Source organism: Saccostrea cucullata, unplaced genomic scaffold, assembly GCF_032062105.1.
Source record: "Saccostrea cucullata isolate Sc308-1 unplaced genomic scaffold, CSIRO_AGI_Scuc_v1 ctg434, whole genome shotgun sequence".
NCBI lineage: Eukaryota > Metazoa > Mollusca > Bivalvia > Ostreida > Ostreidae > Saccostrea > Saccostrea cuccullata.
In genome coordinates, this window is record NW_026924500.1 from 223,172 (window position 1) to 240,824 (window position 17,653).

The 17,653-nt window shown below is 33.7% G+C and overlaps 1 protein-coding gene across 1 annotated transcript in view; it reads left to right on the forward strand.

Moving 5' to 3' along the window:
- LOC134266553 (poly [ADP-ribose] polymerase tankyrase-like) overlaps window positions 1-16,770 on the forward strand; it is a gene marked incomplete at its 3' end in the record, with an annotated part of 41,759 nt that extends 24,989 nt beyond the window's left edge. The window contains exons 39-52 of the mRNA XM_062748772.1: window positions 172-228; window positions 482-658; window positions 920-1,212; window positions 1,893-2,074; window positions 2,364-2,469; window positions 2,794-2,963; window positions 4,064-4,202; window positions 4,700-4,821; window positions 4,922-5,000; window positions 5,496-5,673; window positions 6,813-6,920; window positions 12,437-12,630; window positions 12,723-12,815; window positions 16,632-16,770. Coding sequence (XP_062604756.1) covers window positions 172-228; window positions 482-658; window positions 920-1,212; window positions 1,893-2,074; window positions 2,364-2,469; window positions 2,794-2,963; window positions 4,064-4,202; window positions 4,700-4,821; window positions 4,922-5,000; window positions 5,496-5,673; window positions 6,813-6,920; window positions 12,437-12,630; window positions 12,723-12,815; window positions 16,632-16,770 — 2,037 coding nt within the window. The remainder of the gene's footprint in view (window positions 1-171; window positions 229-481; window positions 659-919; window positions 1,213-1,892; window positions 2,075-2,363; window positions 2,470-2,793; window positions 2,964-4,063; window positions 4,203-4,699; window positions 4,822-4,921; window positions 5,001-5,495; window positions 5,674-6,812; window positions 6,921-12,436; window positions 12,631-12,722; window positions 12,816-16,631) is intronic.
- Window positions 16,771-17,653: the final 883 nt, after the last annotated feature.

The window sequence follows — 17,653 nt, forward strand, 5'->3', positions numbered from 1 at the left end:
ATCCCTACTTATATAAATGTTTTACTTGAATGCTACCTGTTCTCAAGAGTAATTTGAAACAAAGATGCATGCACTGTACATAGAGATTTGTTGCTTACTTAACCTTTGCACAGCTCTTAGTTTCAAGTTCTTTTAAATGTATTTTCATTTTTTTAAATTGTTAATTTTCAGAAAATGAGCCATCTGAATCTGAGAAAGAAGAAAGTGATCAGGAACAAGAAGAAAATGGTAAGTACTTCCGTATTTATAATATCTATTTCAGGTAGAAGTGTCTGTCAAGTAACCATCAATTTCTCAGGTGCATTACTGAAGAATAATCAGCAATTTTAAATACATGTATCTCCATGTAGCAAACAGAAATAGTATTATTATCATGTAGATAACAAGATTTTAAGACAGATTTAATGTTGAATTGATTTCTTTTTTTCTATTCTTTGATTAATGTAAATTCATGTCACATCGAAGCATTTCATATTTGTAGAGGATAAAGTAGAGAACTCTGAGCACAGTGATGAGGAGGAGGAGGAAAGTGACAGAGATACAGACATCTTAGAGGAAGAGGAAGAAGGAGAAGAGGAGGAAATGCCAGAGAGATTCCCCTCCATCTTCAAAATCACCTCAAAGGAGAAGTCTATAAGTAAAGAAAACAGTCAAACAGGTAAATAAGTACTCCACACCAAAGAAATGGTTTGTATGATAGGAGAATACAATCTAGTAAAGTTAGGAGATATTGTAAAGATGATAACAAGCATGGCAACAAATAATTAGACATCAGAGAGATATTGAAATTAAGAGTTGCTGTTCAAAATATACTACCTTTTGAGAAATTTATGCATGTGAATAAATTTATTTGCATGGAAAAATGAAACAGAGTTGAAAGTTTTTTTTGGAATTGATAAACAAAAAACCTCGGTTTCAGAAAATGAAAAATGGTGGGAAGCAAACAAAGAGAAGACAATTACAAAAACGAGTGACGTTAATGTGAATGCTACAGACCAGCAGGGCTGGACTGCGGTGCATCACACTGTGTGTCCACTGGAAGTGGGAACTTTTGATAATGTGGAGATTCTGACTGTTCTGGCAAAATGTGGAGCGGACATACAGAAGAAGGACCATGCTGGGTTATCTCCCTTGGATCATGCTTTGATCCGTGGGGCTTGTAAATTGGCAGCTGTTCTCCAGGAACTGTCAAGTGTCCAGAAGGAGAAAATGGTAAGAGAAATTTAAAGTACTGTAAACCAACTTATTCGCGACAACTTTATTTCTCGATTTACTAGCGACGATTAATTTTAGCGATCAAGCCTTTTTTAATCTGTTGTTTTTAAAATAGACACAGAGACTTTTAGGACTGGTTCGTGGCGATAAATTTTCGCGATGACGAGGCTCTCGCGAACTTCTCAAAAATTTCTCGCGCGCGAATAAAAGTCGGTTTACAGTATTATAATGTAATACTTATTAAGGAGCACGAAAATTGTGCATCATTTAAATGACAAGAGTAAAAGCAATTGTATAGACTGCATGAAATTCATAAATTCACAGTTGTTTATTGGTTTGTCAATGTATAAAACATGTATTTATGATGATATTAGGCCATATAAAATTAGAGGTAGCCGCATTGCTAATTTTATTGTATTTTTGATAAAATAAATAGTTGGTATTGCGAAGACCAATCCGAAAAAAAAAATTCCGACCTCATTTGTTTCGTAGTTTAGTACTCAAATATCACTTCCGGTGGCAATTTGCATGAGAATTCATAAATTCACAGTTGTTTGTTTGTTTGTCAATGTATAAAACATGTATTTATGATGATATTACATGATATACATGTAGATAGCAATTTCAGCTTGGAAGGTTATTTTGTGAATACAGTGTGTATATTTTTTTACTCATAGGAGAAACCAACCTTTGCAAGCAATTCTGAATTACATGACCCTCTGTTGAAAGCAGACAAGGTAGATTTTCATGCTGATGCTGAAGCTCTTCTTAAAAAGTACGCTGCAGAGGACATGGAGGTTGACGGAAAGCAGGAGAAGAAGGTCTTACCTGACAGCTGCTGTGCCCTCAAGAATGTAGGGTAAGGTCTTAGTAGTAGAAGTGGTGTGCATGTATATTTCAAAAAGAAATAAAATTTGTTAATATCAGTTTGGGGCCCATTAGGGCATTCAAGAAAAGAGAAAGACACACAAAAAATTCAAAATTAAGTATATGTTTGTATTATAGTATTTTTTAAATCAACATTGTATTTCTAAAATAATTCAAATCTCAATTCATGCCAAAAATGCTGCACATTTTTATTAATCATACACATGATAAATAATGGATAAATACCTGCAGTGTAGATATGTTTTATTTATTGGAAACAGGGAGGTTGTTTATGACGAGTCTCAGGGAATAGCTTACGATGCCTTGTTATCCAAGGTGGATGTCAGTCACGGAGCGTGGGGCATGTACAACTTCTACAGACTCCAGGTAAGGTGGAACAGAATTGAATTACATTAAAAATATTGTGAACCTTACAGAATGTACCGGTGTAGCATAATATTTTGATACCGCGATATATTGAACCCGGGTTCTTCAAAATATGGCGGGGTTCAATATATTATATGACACCGGTATACAGCTCTGCATTACAGGTGTAACAATGTGAACTTGGAAATTGTAGCATGTAATAATTTTTTTCAGCTTCTTATTCTTGTATATTTTGTCTATCTTGTTCAGAAGTGAAGATACTGCAGTAACTTGTATGGTTGTTATTAGGGTACAATTTATTTTGGATTAACATTTCTCTTTTAGATTGTGTATCAGAAGGGAATAGATCTGTATATACTGTTCACACGCTGGGGTAGGATAGGAGACTCAGGACAGTATCAGCACACTCCATTCCACTCTAAAGCTGAGGCTGTGACTGAGTTCTGCAAAGTATTCAGATCAAAGACAGGAAACACATGGGCCAGTGTCAAAAAGTAAGTCACATTTGCAATGGATGAAGTCTGTACGAGTACCGTAAATCTGGAAATTTTTACGTCGATTTATTTTTGCGAATTTGGGTCAAAAAGCTGTTGATTAATTTTTACGCTTCAAATTTTTGCGAATTGTCATTGGTGCTAGAAAAAAAAAAACACTCAAGATTTTCATATCAGGTTATGTTTCAAATACCGGTAATATGCACAAATAGAATATCACCAATATACTCGCAATGTGGCATGATATTGTAAAATCGCTCCGAAACAATTTTGATAAAAATACAAAAGGATTTTCTCTGAAAATAATTTCTAAATCAATTATAACAAACATGTTGGAGGTTGTGTATTCCTTTTAACCTAAAGTATAATCCAAATGAAGATAAAATATATTAACTTATTTTCTAAACTTTTGGTTTTTTCTCACCTAAAATTTACACGCCGTGTTTACATTTGGAACTTTCTAGTAAATGCACTGAGTTTGAGTTATCGCCCGTGTTTATACACGGTTAGATAAAATGACAGTTCTCTCTTTATTGGCAAATTAATTGTTAGTTATATAGTAGTCTAGTGTAAACATGTTTCTTTTAAAAATGACGGGTGCTTAACGACGCCTATTCAATGAGTTAAAAAAAGACACGAGTTCTCAGAAAAAAATCTTCACATGTTGATTTATTTTTAAGAAAAATATTTTTGCGAATGCAATGCACGCGCAAATTTGCTAAAAATTTATCTACAGTAAAAATTTCCAGATTTACGGTATATGTTTTGTTGTATTTACATTAAAGTATCAAAAACATAGTCTACTCTTTGGACTTTAAGGGTTTCAAAATTTTCTTGACTTCATCAAATGACGTTTATAAATGAGTCATTGTGAGGTACATATAATAGCATATGGATCTAAAAGCACTTTTAGAAAATATGTAATCTGAAGAAGGTGGTCTCAAGATGTTGGAAGGCGTTGGAGAAAACAATAGAGGAACATGAAATGAAACATACATGTACATTGATGCACTAGAATACATGATTAGTCTAAATTTAACCTTATTTACAATGTTAATAATTGCATTAGGCTCATGATGTTTGTTTACATATCATTTCAGCTTTGAGAATCATCCCAAGAAGTACAGATTAGTCCAGAGGGAACAAAATCAAACTAAAGCCAGGAAAGTTGAATTCTGTCTCAAGTCGGATATCCCTTCCAAACTGCCAAAACCTTTACAGGATCTAATGAAGGAATTGGTAATTTCAATTTTGCTATTTTGATTTTCTTTTCATTCTAGAATATACATGTACATGTCAGCTTACATGTGTTCAAGAGGTGAAGACAAGTTTCTTTTAAATGAGATGATAATCTCCTTCAACCTAGCTTCTTTAAGAGTTTTCTGGAGTTCAAATTCTTGTTCTAATGAATGGGAATTTGGTTCCCTTAAAGTTTTGAAAGTGCATGAACTAATTTTAAATTAGGAAACAACCATTTTACAATTCCATTGAAGAAACTGACAAACTAAGGGTTTGATAAACCTGTTGGTTTTAACTGGTGTAGTTGTACATGTATCACATCTCTATAGCAGAACAAACCACAGTTGTGACTGGTTTCATTGGAGTCAGTGCATACATTTTGCAAAATCCATAAAGTACCTGAGATTATAAATAACTTGAGCATATCACTGATATTTGATACTGAAGTATTCAATATTCCAAAGTTCAGCTGAACATGTACATTTCTTTAATTGTAGTCCAGTGTCAGTATGTTGAATGCTGCAACAAAGAAGATAGGTTTAGATGACTTGATTATGCCCTTTGGTCAAATCAAGAAAGAAACATTACTGGAGGGAAAGAAGATTCTCCTACAGATTGGGTATGTAGAATGTGATAAAAACAATGAAGAAATGCTTACAAATCTGCTTTAAAATTAAGCTATTTTTATCTTATATTGATATGTCTATTTGTTTACATAGGGAGTCTCTGAAGCGAATAGCTGAAAAAGAACGTTTAGGGTCCAGTTCTCAGGAAGAGGAAGAAAAAGAGAGAATCGAAGTAATTAAATATTAATATATACAATAGAATTGCCAAACACTGATGATTTTAAGGGACTCCGACCCTCAGCCAGGAAGGACAACACTAAAGATTAAGAATTGAATTCCAAATGTCTTTAAATGAAGCTTGAAAATTAAATATTTTCATGCAACAATTTTCATTATATGCCTCTCAATGTGCTTCAAGGTTCTTTGCATAGCTCCATAAATCACTTCTTATTTCATATCATTAAAAAACATTGTTATTTAAAAATGCTTTTTCGGGATAAAAAATTCTACTTTTAATTAGACCTTTCTGAGAAATTCAAAGAACCTTGAAGCACATTGAGATGAATATAATGAAAATTGTTGCATGAAAAGAATTAATTTTCAAGCTTCATTTAAAAACTTTTTGAATTAAATTATAAATTACAGAGTTGTCCTTCCTAACTGAGGATCGGATTCCCTTAAATGGGACCTTTGAAAAACATTTATATAATTTGTTGTTTTATCATAGATTGGAAGACTTTCCAATGAATACTACCACTTGGTTCCTATGAATGGTTATGCATTTGATAAAGTCAGTCCCATTATGGATGGCAATGAATTAAAAGAAAAGTTAGAAGTCATACACCATTTACTAGAACTGGAGTGTGCTAGTAAAATTTTAATGGGAGCCCAGGCCAGATTAAAAGGTAAGTCTAAGTTTTATAAATTTTACCTATCCTAGAGTTTGGCCAAACTTTCTTTTTGTTTTTGCCTATGTTTAAGTTTGTTCAAACCATGAAGTCCGATAGGGTATGGTGGGGCCATTATGGGCTATTGAATTTTTTTTTAAAAGTACATAGTAAAAATTTCAGAATCAGTAAAGCCATTATTAGCTGCAATAATGTAGCCCTCTCCGATTTTTTTTATTTGATGTTTTCAGGAAAGGGCTACAATTCCATCGCATCTCCGCAATGGTGCAAATATATTTTTTAAATACGCGCGATTGAAGGCAAATTAAATTATTTTTACATTTACTTCTTATAAGACAGAATTTTTATTCACTGTCAACAACATAGCGTTCTAAACTCGAAAATCATGTAAAATATATCTGCATGTTTACCAGCAGCAGCCATGACATTTCATGCGTGAGGTACTGAGACTTTCGCTTGAAATTTAGAACAACTAAAAAAAGCAAATGTCTATGTTTATAAATGACTGTGCTGAAAAGTATCTCAAAAATATCGGTAAATAAAACCATTTCAAGTGTTATTTTTACGCAAACAGCGATATGTGTGCTTAACATAAGGAAATTCCTGAAAGATCCACTCCTATAGATTCTAAATTCTCATTAGCTGTCCCAAATAAAATCTATCAAGGTCAGTAAACATGGCGGATAAATTCAAGTTGTGATGTTGACATACATGAAAAATAACCGATATATGGGTCTTGAATATTTTTGGATGGATTTATGTCTTGCATAATTACTTTTTTGGAGTCCAGGTAAGATATGTTAATAAAATAGCCGTTTACTGATGATTTGAGCTGAAATCCCTGCAGGAGCAATTCACTGCTGCATTTGTACCATTACCGAGATCCTAAGGAGTTGTAGCCCCCCCCCCCCCCCCCCCCCCCCCCCAAAAAAAAAAAAAAATCAGAGGGCTACATTATTGCAGCTACACAATGGGCAATCAAAGTCTGACATAAGAATACAAAAAAATTTTAATTTTCCTCCCAGAAACAGCACAATCATGATGAGTCATAATTATAAAGACATTATATCAGATAAATTTAGTTCATTATTCATTTCTTGTAGAATTTATACATTCTAGATTTTTTGTTTGTTCAGATATAAATCCTCTGGACTACGTGTATCAAGCCATTGGGTGTGGTATTTCTCAAATAGAAGAAGAGAGCGCAGAAGCCCAGTATATACTCAAGTATATTTTTAGTTCATGTGAGTATTTCTACTGAATACTGTATACAAAGATCCTTTAATCCCAATTTTCCCCTTTCACCATCATCATCAAGGCAATTCAAAACAGGGTTAGTGGTTAAATTCTTTCTAGTGAGATGAGGCAAAATATCCATATGTGCAAGTTTAATTTTGTAAATATTTGATTCGGAGGTATGATTATCATTACAGTGTATTTTGCTTTTATTTTTTATCACATATGATATTAGAAGAATATTCTGAAGTTCCTTTCTATTTTATTAAGAATTGCTTATGATATATATACTCTCTCTCACAATGTGTAAATTAATACCAGAGGCTGACAAATAGATTTTTAAGGCACTTGCCCAAGGGCAAGTACATGGTCAAAATCCACTTGCCCTACCTGAATTTTTGCCTGCCCTACCATTAACTTATACTGTATTTATTAGCTCTTCTGAGCCAAAGGCTCAAAGAGCTAATGCTATGGCCATTTGTGCGGTGTGCGTCGTGCGGTGTGCGTTAACTTTTTAGAATATGGGCCATAACTCAAGAACCCCTTGGCCAATCAGTGTCAAATTTGTCACAGGGTATCCTTGGCCCAAGGGCTACCATTTATACTAAAATAAGGGTTGGGACCCTAAAACAAAGGGAGATAATCAGGAAAACAAAACCAAAAGTACTGGTTGCTAAAAAATCTTCTTCTCCAGAACCACCAGGCAGATTTTCACCAAACTTTCATACAAGGATCAGGATATGTTGAAGATTAAAAATTGTTCAAGGCATGACCCTGGGGCAAAGGGCGTGGTCTCAAGGTCACTTTAAAGTTGACCTAAATTTACAATTAATGAAAATGTCAATATTTTGCTTACTATAAGGACTAGGATCATCAAATCTTGTAAATTAATGCATCTTAGGACTTCACATCATGTTAATTCAAAAGTAGGTCACGATGACCTACTTTTTTAATTTTGTGGGTATTTGTTTTCAAATTGATTTGAAGGCATATTTTGGACACTTTAAAGGTCAAATTCAAAGGAAATAGATATGCTTGTAAATGATATATGTTGTAAATAATAGTTAAAAAGAGGAAATTACAATATTTGTTTGATTTTAAACCTCGTTGTTTTCTGTATTTACCTGTTTAAATATCGCTATAAATAACGTTCATCAATAGAGTTACTTCCCTTTTTTGTGACGTCATTAGAGACATTCGACAGAATCTAGTTATATAGGTATAGTATAACTGTTCTTGATTATCTAAAAGAATGGCAAATTTTGGGGAACAAAAATGTTGATATACCAGGGTTACGTGTAGATCTTTCAATTAAGAATAGGCTTTACATTTTTGAGCCAATCAAGGAAAAGCCGTAAGGGTGAAAGTGGAAATGATAATTATACAATTGACCAAGGATCATCGCAGAACCTAGCGAAAGCACACAACTGATATTTAATCCCTTTTACTCAATCACTCAATATTATCGCAATAAATGTTTTAGAAAATTGATTTCATGTATTGTTTCTTATTCACTTTACATATATAGATGGGAGCAAGACTTTCACACGTGAAAAATAATAGAATTCTTTTTCTTACATTGTATGGCCGTTTGAACAGGGGATATATGTACACCGATATTTTAATGTAAAGTTTACTATGATAAACAATGAACAGATCAATAGAAATTACTTCATCATCGGATATATCATCCATGGGAATCCGAAGCTCTTGCTATTGTAAACCAAAAATCCAAAATTTAAGCTTAATCTAGCCTTTTATAAATATCCATACCCTCAAACGAATAAAACAGAACGTTCTGCCTTTTATAAATATTCATACCCTAAACGAATAAAACAGAACGTTCTGTTTTAGTATCAGAGGGTATGAATTTTCCCTGTCCCCAAGCACCCGTGATAACTATATACGTATGTCTGGAATCTTTATGCGTAACAAGGAATTTTTATTTGCCCGCCCCTCTCCCTCCCGAACATCGCCGGAAATAAGCGTATGCGAGATTGGCTGTGGGTTTCCGACGATGCCTCCCGAAATGACATTTCTTTGTTGTGCCCCCAAATGGAAATTGCTTCCTACAGGCCTGCTTTGCATAAAATCTTTGTTTTTTAAGGCGCTTTTATATTTTTCAAAAATATTTAAATATGAATTACTATATCCTAATGAAGTTATATGCTCTTGTGGTAACTGTGTCAAGACGCCGTCACAAGAGAAAAATGCCACAGAAAAACAAAATATAGTGGACAGTAAAATATTGAGGAACAATCACTTGCGTGCATGAACAATGAGGTTTTATTGTTTGATAAATATTATAATAGAAACAATTAAATAAAAATAATTTCTAAGAAAAAAAAAACAACTGGAAGTAAACGAACACATTCTTGAGTAAGTATTTTCTGAGACGGATATTATACTATATATCCTAACAAGAAATGAAATCACCAATTCTGTAAATGTATTATATCCGAGGAAAATGCCTTACAGGCACGAAGTATAGGTGAGAGGGTGCTCCCTGACTTTTTGATCTTAACTCTTACTTTGTTTTAGAGGTGATTTCTTACTTTTAATTTAAAATGGAAATTTTCATGAAAGGATAGTAACAACCCCTTTCCCGTTTTGTCACAGTAGGTCATTTTCCTGCATCTCAATATATAGTTTTTTTTTCAAGAAAAAGACTACCCCCTTCCCTTTTAGGGGGGGTGTCACATTTTAATGAAGAATCTTTTTGGCTTGTCTACAACCCCCCCCCCCTTTCCATATTCACTCTGTCACCCTTGGTTATTGATTCTTACACCATATGCTTAACATTTTTTAATTTGTTTGAAAGAATAACATTTATGTACACAATAAAAACATACGCATAGTATTTCCTCTATCATTTCCTACTATACATTTTACATCTCTCATCGCAGATTTCTCGGATGGGTATATCAGCGCCTCAGTAACCTTCTATCTTGTGCGCTGGCACCTGACAAATGGTTGGTGTACCCCCACCCACCCACCCTCACTGAGATTTTTTTGGACACGATAATATCATGGCAAAAATTAAATAATCAATTCCTTGTCTATCATACCAATACTTTGATATTTAATACGGTCCTTCGGATGAGACCGTATAAACCGAGGTCCCGTTTCACATTAGGTGCTGGCACGAAAAAGATCCCTCCCTGCTCAATGACCGTGAGTGCCGAGCATAGCCCTGACAAAATATGCAGCTTTCCGCCGGCAAGAGATGGCGTCTTCATACGAGTGAAAAATTCTCGAGAGGAACGTTAAACTACATATAATCAATCAATCAATCGATATTTGATTATCATCTTCCGTTTTTTGTCAAGTTTTAGAGATTGTTCTTTCACGGTACATGAAAAATACAAGTATTTTTTATGACTTCAGCATGTTAGAGGTTTACGGCGAGATACATGTACATTTGACTTGGCGCCGCGTAATACTAGTATACATGTATGTATATACTAGTATACCGAGTACATACTGTAAAGGGACAATCTCTAAAACTTGACAAAAACGGAAAATATCAAAGTATTCATGGTATTGGTATGCAGACAAGTATGTATTCATGTATATTTTGTTAGTTAAATTTTCAGAAGGAGGGAGGGGGCAAAGTACACGAACCAGTCGCGTCAGATGCCTGTGTTCTTGTGAAGTACTATAACTGAAATCCAAAAAAAAAAAAACCTTTCCCTCCAAACAGTATTGCGGCTTTAAAACATTAACTGACAAACTGAAACACAATTTTTATTAATTTTGAAATAAACCCAAACATTTTATATTTAATTAAACTGATCTATGTAAAAAGTTGCTGCATTTATATAGCGTTGCTTGTACATTGGGTTATGAATATTTTCCTCAATTTAAGATTCATAGAAAATAAATATTTATACTTATGTCTTGTCCTGATTTATTTGTAAAGTTAAAAACGCACATGACAACATCTTGCAAACAATAATTTTCCAAACCCGGCAATATAGTATGCACTTCCTATTTCACATTGTCTCTTATGACGTCACGCAACAAGGGAGATAAGCGATTTACAATAAATGATCCACTTGTCACACAGGTACGTTTAAACGACAATTATGATGGAAATTGGTGACAAAAAATCCAACAGACCACAGAATGTCATTCATATTGCTCCAGAGGCTGGTTATAATTAATAATTATGAATTTTCACAAAAATATTATACTTGACCTTTAAGGCCTATGATCATCAAACTTAGTCAGTTGATGCATCTTGGGCCCTTGAACAACGTAAAGTTAAAAGTAGGTCACCGTGACCTACTTTTTGAACTTTATGACCTATCCTTTTTAAAACATTTAATCTCATTATTTCAGGCACTGAAAGGGTTAGAATCATCAAATTTTGTAAGTTGCTGCATCTTGGGACCTAAAAACATATTTTAGAAAAAGTAGGTCACTGTGACCTACTTTTAGAATTTTACAGGCATTTGTTTTCAAATTGTTTAAAAAGCTTATTTTGATTACCTTAAAACCTACTATCATCAAACTTGGTCAGGCGATGCATCTTGGGATGCATCTTTATGTCGACCAAAATGTAGGTCACGGTGACCTACTTTTGACATTTTATGGCTATATTTAAGTATCTTAGGTATTTATTGGCTTAGAATCATCAAACTTTGTGAGTTGATGCATCTTGGGTTTTCGGAGAGTGATGACCAAAAATTAGGTCACAGTGACCTACTTTCGACATTTTATGGGTATATTTAAGTATCTCTGGTACTTATTGGCTTAGAATCATCAAACTTTGTGAGTTGATGCATCTTGGGTTTTCGGAGAGTGATGACCAAAAATTAGGTCACAGTGACCTACTTTCGACATTTTATGGGTATATTTAAGTATCTCTGGTACTTATTAGCTTAGAATCATCAAACTTTGTGAGTTGATGCATCTTGGGTTTTCGGAGAGTGATGACCAAAAATTAGGTCACAGTGACCTACTTTTGACATTTTATGGCTATATTTAGGTATTTCAAGTACTTACTGGCTTAGAATCATCAAACTTTGTCAGTTGATGCATCTTGGGTTTTTCGGAGAATATCGACCAAAAAGTAGGTCACGGTGACATTTTATGGGTATATTTAAGTATCTTAGGTATTTATTGGCTTAGAATTATAAAACTTTGTCAGTTGATGCATTTTGTGTTTTCCAAGAATGTAGACCAAAAAGTAGTCCTAAATGGCTAAAAATCATCAACCTTTGTCAGGTGATGCAACCTGGGTCTTAGAATACTGAGGGTTAGAGGCTTCAAATACAAGTGATAGGTTGTATAATTTATCAGAAGAGCGATTCAAGGCCCTTGGGCCTCTTGTAAATATATATATAAAAATACTGAGTAGAATAATGGCATAGATATTGATTTTATTTTTGATAATTGATTAAGTCACTTGCCCACGGGCAAGTGGTTGATAAAATTTCACTTGCCCAACCCTAAAATTCACTAGCCCCGGGCGTCGGGCAATGGAATTTGTCATCCCCTGAATACATTCCTTTTTCAGGTCACACGACTCAAATTCAAGCAATCTATAAAATCTGCCGTCCAGGGGAAGAAGAGAAAATAAGAAATCTTAACATTGAAAACCACAAGCTGCTCTGGCACGGCAGTAACACGGCCAACTTCATAAGTATTCTACACCGAGGCTTATTGGTGGCACCCACGGGAATTCCCATCACTGGACATTTATTTGGAGAAGTAAGGCTGGCTTCAGTTGTTGAATGGCTGGATATATCCATTGCAATGGAAACTGGTCACAGTTGCTCATCATTGCATGATTTATTTTTCAGGGGATTTACTCTGCCGATGCATTTGCCAAAAGCGTGAACTACTGCTACAATATCAGCAAGGAGTCTAATGTAAAGTTTGCTGTGTTATGTGAGGTAAATATGTTTCCTATCTGTCAGCAGTGAAAGAAAGTTTTTCAAATTTGAAATATAAGTGAGGTTTGTGGATATCATTCCAATAGTTATAGATGACAATTATTTATTGAGTATAGTTTATACATGTAAATACATGTACATAGATATTGGGATTAACACAGTATATTTATCAAGACACGTGGACGATGATGCACAATTTTCTTGTCAAATCTTATTTGTGATGACATAGATTTGAAGTGATTTATAGCTTTAAAAGCTTTCAGTATCTCTTAGGGTAGGAAGATAATCAAAAAATTGTGTTCATTTGACTTTGACTTTTACGTGTATATAGACAATCATTTTATAGTTAAACTGAATATTTAATTTTACTTTACACGTTATCTCCCCAAGAACCAAATTAAAATCCTCCCTTCAAATCAATACAGTAATTATTGATGATGTTCCCCATGCAGTCAGAGGTTGAACTGTTATGGTTTTATATCATCAAAGATTAACTAACACACTTGACAGCATGTGTTGGGTGGATTGATCTTCAGCCAGAGCCGGTACAGTTGTGGTTCAAACACTGTGTAAACTGACTCTGGTCCTAAGGATTCACACAGTCTTCTTATCAAGCCTTTATGCATTATTTTGCTGAATATAATTGATAATCAAAACAGCTCTGTAATGTGCACTTTTCTCTTTCAAAATCTCTGAAATTTTTAATAAATGGATATTTCTTGATGTCATATCTGGTTATGATATCATAGATTTTGAAGTAAATTAATGTTTTGAAGTCAATAGAAATTTAGTCCTATGTTGATGCAGGTCTTTATATGCAGATTTTCATTGGCATATAAACAAACGGTATATATTATAGAAAATTTTCTTGGGGACGAAATTTTGTTAAATTTTTGTTGGAAAAGAATTCATGGGCATTTGATTTCTTTATTTCAAAGGTAACCCTAGGCAGTCCTTTTATAGTCTTATAACAAATTTGATTTGCACATTATCATCTCAATGACTGCATGAAAAATACTCCATTTTAATAAACACAGTAATTATTGAGGATGTACCCCATGCAGTCAGAGGTTGAACTGTAATGGTTTTATATCATCAAAGATTAACTGACACACTTGACAGCATGTGTTGGGTGGATTTGATCTTCAGCCAGAGCCGGCACAGTTGTGGTTCAAACACTGTGTATACTGACTCTGGTCCTAAGGATTCACACAGATTTCTTATTAAACCTGTATAATTGAATGATCAAAACTACTCAATAATGTACATGATTATCTTTCAAAATCTTTGAACTTTTTATACGCCCGTCTTAAGACGGGACGTATTATGTTATAGGCTTCGTGTCTGTCTGTCTGTCTGTCTGTCCGTCAGTTAGATTTTCTCGTGTACGGCTCATTACTTTAATACTATAAGGCCTAGAGTAACCAAACTTTGTCAACCGATATATCTTGGGTAGAAAGTGTGTCTCACACAAAAAGTAGGTCACTCTGACCTTTAATAAAGATGCTATAGCCAAATATGGAAAAATCCTGTCCGGCTCATAACTAGAAAACTATGAGACCTAGAGCTTTCAAACTTGGCAAAAGTATACAGCTAAAGTAGAAGGTGTGTCGCGGTCTATTTCAAGGTCACTGTGACCTTTAATTTAAGTGAATTTTTTTAAAAAACTAAGTCTTTTAAATTTTAAACTTCATAATCCTAAAAAATGTAAAAATATAGTTGTATTCTTATTAAAAAATGTTAAATTAAGTAAAAACTTATTTTTTCATTATATACTTTACAGCAATCTGTAACAAATGTTTATGCTTTGAGAGGAATTCAGTTTGTCCCATGGGCATAATTATCAAGCACTGGTCAAGAAGAATTTTGATAGCAGAAACTTGCATGTCAAATTAGAGAGAAATTAATGAGTTTATTGTCAGGAGCTAAGAGCATTTCTAGATCTGATGCAGCTATTATCTTAATTTATCTCTTGGGAGTTGCATGGGCAAAAAGAAATGGCCTCATAGTTGCTTGTGTTAATTAAGAGTTCTTGATGGCTAGTCCAGATAAAGATCTTCCAATTGGTGTAATGTTAAATTAAAACAAATTTATGTTTTAGTGTATGATTAAAACTAAATTAGTATTGTATAATGTAATTAAAACTTATTATTAATATACATGTGTTCATTGAAAAAAATATATATTTCAATTTTTATATATATTTGCAACAAATTGCAGTCATGTCTCACTTAGAATTTTATAGTCTGAAGAAATTATAATTTATGTTTGATTTTTTTTATTAAACTGTAGCATTTCTATTATTTAATAAAAAATGCAATAAACAATTTAAGTTTAAGTAAGCTGCAGATGGATATTTGTTATGCTCTAACACAACCAGTTTAGAGTTATATGATGTATTTGTTATAATCAATCCCTACACTGCAAGTCTCTTAGAGATGTATGATAAGAAATGGAAATTAAATCATTGAAATCTGTGTCAATCTGTTAATCAAGGCTACCTGATTTTCTTGCATCCTAACCAATTTATTATTATTGAACAATATTTGACGGGCGTATCATGCTGTGGCGGGGCACTTTATTAAATAAGTGGGTATTTCTTGATGTTATATCTAGTGTATGACAGCATAGATTTGAAGTGATTTTATATTTTAAATTCTGTATAAACTCCTAGGTTTAGATCATAAAATTCTTCCCATCAAACATTGCTTTTGGGATTGGATATGGCTAAAACAAAATATAGTGATCCTTATGGTGAGTTTGAATCCCACTAGGCGTAAGTGAAGACTAGCCCATTAGATGATCCTGTACATACTTAGGTCCCATGTTGTAGAAAGTGATACAGGGCTATATATGCAGCCTTTCACTGGCAAGTGGTGGCAACTCGTTATGTCTGAAATATTTTAAAACGGACTTTAAACAGTTTTTACTGTAGAAGCAAAATTTTCATGGGGACCAAATTTTGTTGATTTGTCACCTAAAAATAGGATTCATGGACATTTGATTTCTTTATTTTGAAAGTAACATATTCAATATATAGTCATACAAAAATTACATGGGGATTTCAATTTAGTTGATAATTGGAAACGTTAAAATAAACAAAAAAAATTCATCCCCTACGCATATTTCTGCTTTTACAATAAGTCCTTTTACCAGTAAGATGAATACTCAGTGTGCACCTTAGCATCTCCTCGATAACATTTTAAAGATATTCCTTCCTTTGTTATTAACAGAGTAATTATTGATGATGTTCCCCATGCAGTCAGAGGTTGAACTGTACTGGTTTTATATCATCATAGATAAATAGAAACACTCGTCGGCAGGGTGTGTTGGATGGATTCTTCACCCAGAGTCAGTACCGTTGTGGTTCAAACACTGTTTATGCTGACTCTGGTTTTGCGGATTCACACAGATTTCATATTTTGTCTGTATATCTTAGTCTTAGGTATTTAGATACAATAGGAAGAGAAAAATATCTTACTTTGCATGTCGAGCTGAAGTTTTATGGTTTAAGGCTTGATTTGCACTTGGTGTTTGTCATTAAAGAGGTGCATAAATATATGCAGATTAGATGGGGGGGGTAGTCATTAAAAATGGGGGAAAAAAAAATTCCACATCTTTCTTATTTTATGTCAAATAAAAGGATAAGGCCATTTTTTATACCACCAGTTGAATTTCATCCATGTGACAGAGATCGATGTTCTATAATGCCAGCTTCTAATTGTTACATGAAAATTTTTTTTTTAAAGATTGTGGTAACTGGTGAGTTTTTCTGAAATATCTAGGTAACTGTTGATTTTTTTATTCCTTTAAAAGGTAGCTCTTGGGAAATCACAGACTAAGAAACCAGAGAACAGCTTTTTTGACAGCGAGTTGAAGGACACAGACTTTAAGAGTCGTTTTGTCGAGGGAAGTAAGCAACCAGATGAAGACTTTACTGTGGCTATGCCAGGAGGTATGTTATTTGTAGATACTGGAAAAATATCTTTAGCATCATATAAATCCAGTGAAAATGTCACTTAAGTCATACATGTTAACTCTCCCGATTTAGGCGGGAGTCTACCGCTTTTTCACTCCATCTCCCGCCTACCGATTTAATGCAGAAATCTACCGCTTTTCTACAAAAGCTGCGTCTAAAGTATTTTTGGTTCGCTTGGGTATCCATTTTTGAAGCCACTCTCACAAAATCTCGCTAGATATCGCGTGATTTGACTCGGAATCATACAAACGCTTTTTTGTACTTAGATTTCAAGCACGGATTTGACAACGACAACAACACATGACTACCAGTGATTACATTGGTTACGATAAATTAATCAACATCCCTGCCATGAAAAAGGAGATACAGCTTTTAAGAATTAGATGAAAACATTTGACATCGTCTTTAAAAGCACAGAAGCTCACAACTTTATCAATAAAGTCAATAGAAATCACTCGATAGACCAAGCCATGTGGCACATCTCTACTTTCGTTTTCGATCATCGCGGGAAATCTGATTTATATAACGAAAGATAATAACTAGTTTTAGATCTAGATTAAACCATTTTATCATTTGTTTTGTTTAAAAACTGAATGAATATTTTGAATTATTGCTTCTAGGCTATATCAGCAAAGATCACTCTTCACAAGGCTAAGTAAAGCAGCCAATCCAAGCAAAATGATGAGCCTGAAAAATATTTGAATTTGTACAATTTATGTCAAACTTAAGGTGTTTCTGTCTTCTTCTTTGCTGTTGATATTTAAGATTAATTAGTGTAGGTACCTGATTTCATTTAAGGCTTATAATATACATGTATATTACATGAAAGATATCGATAATCCAAGCGTTAAACAACACG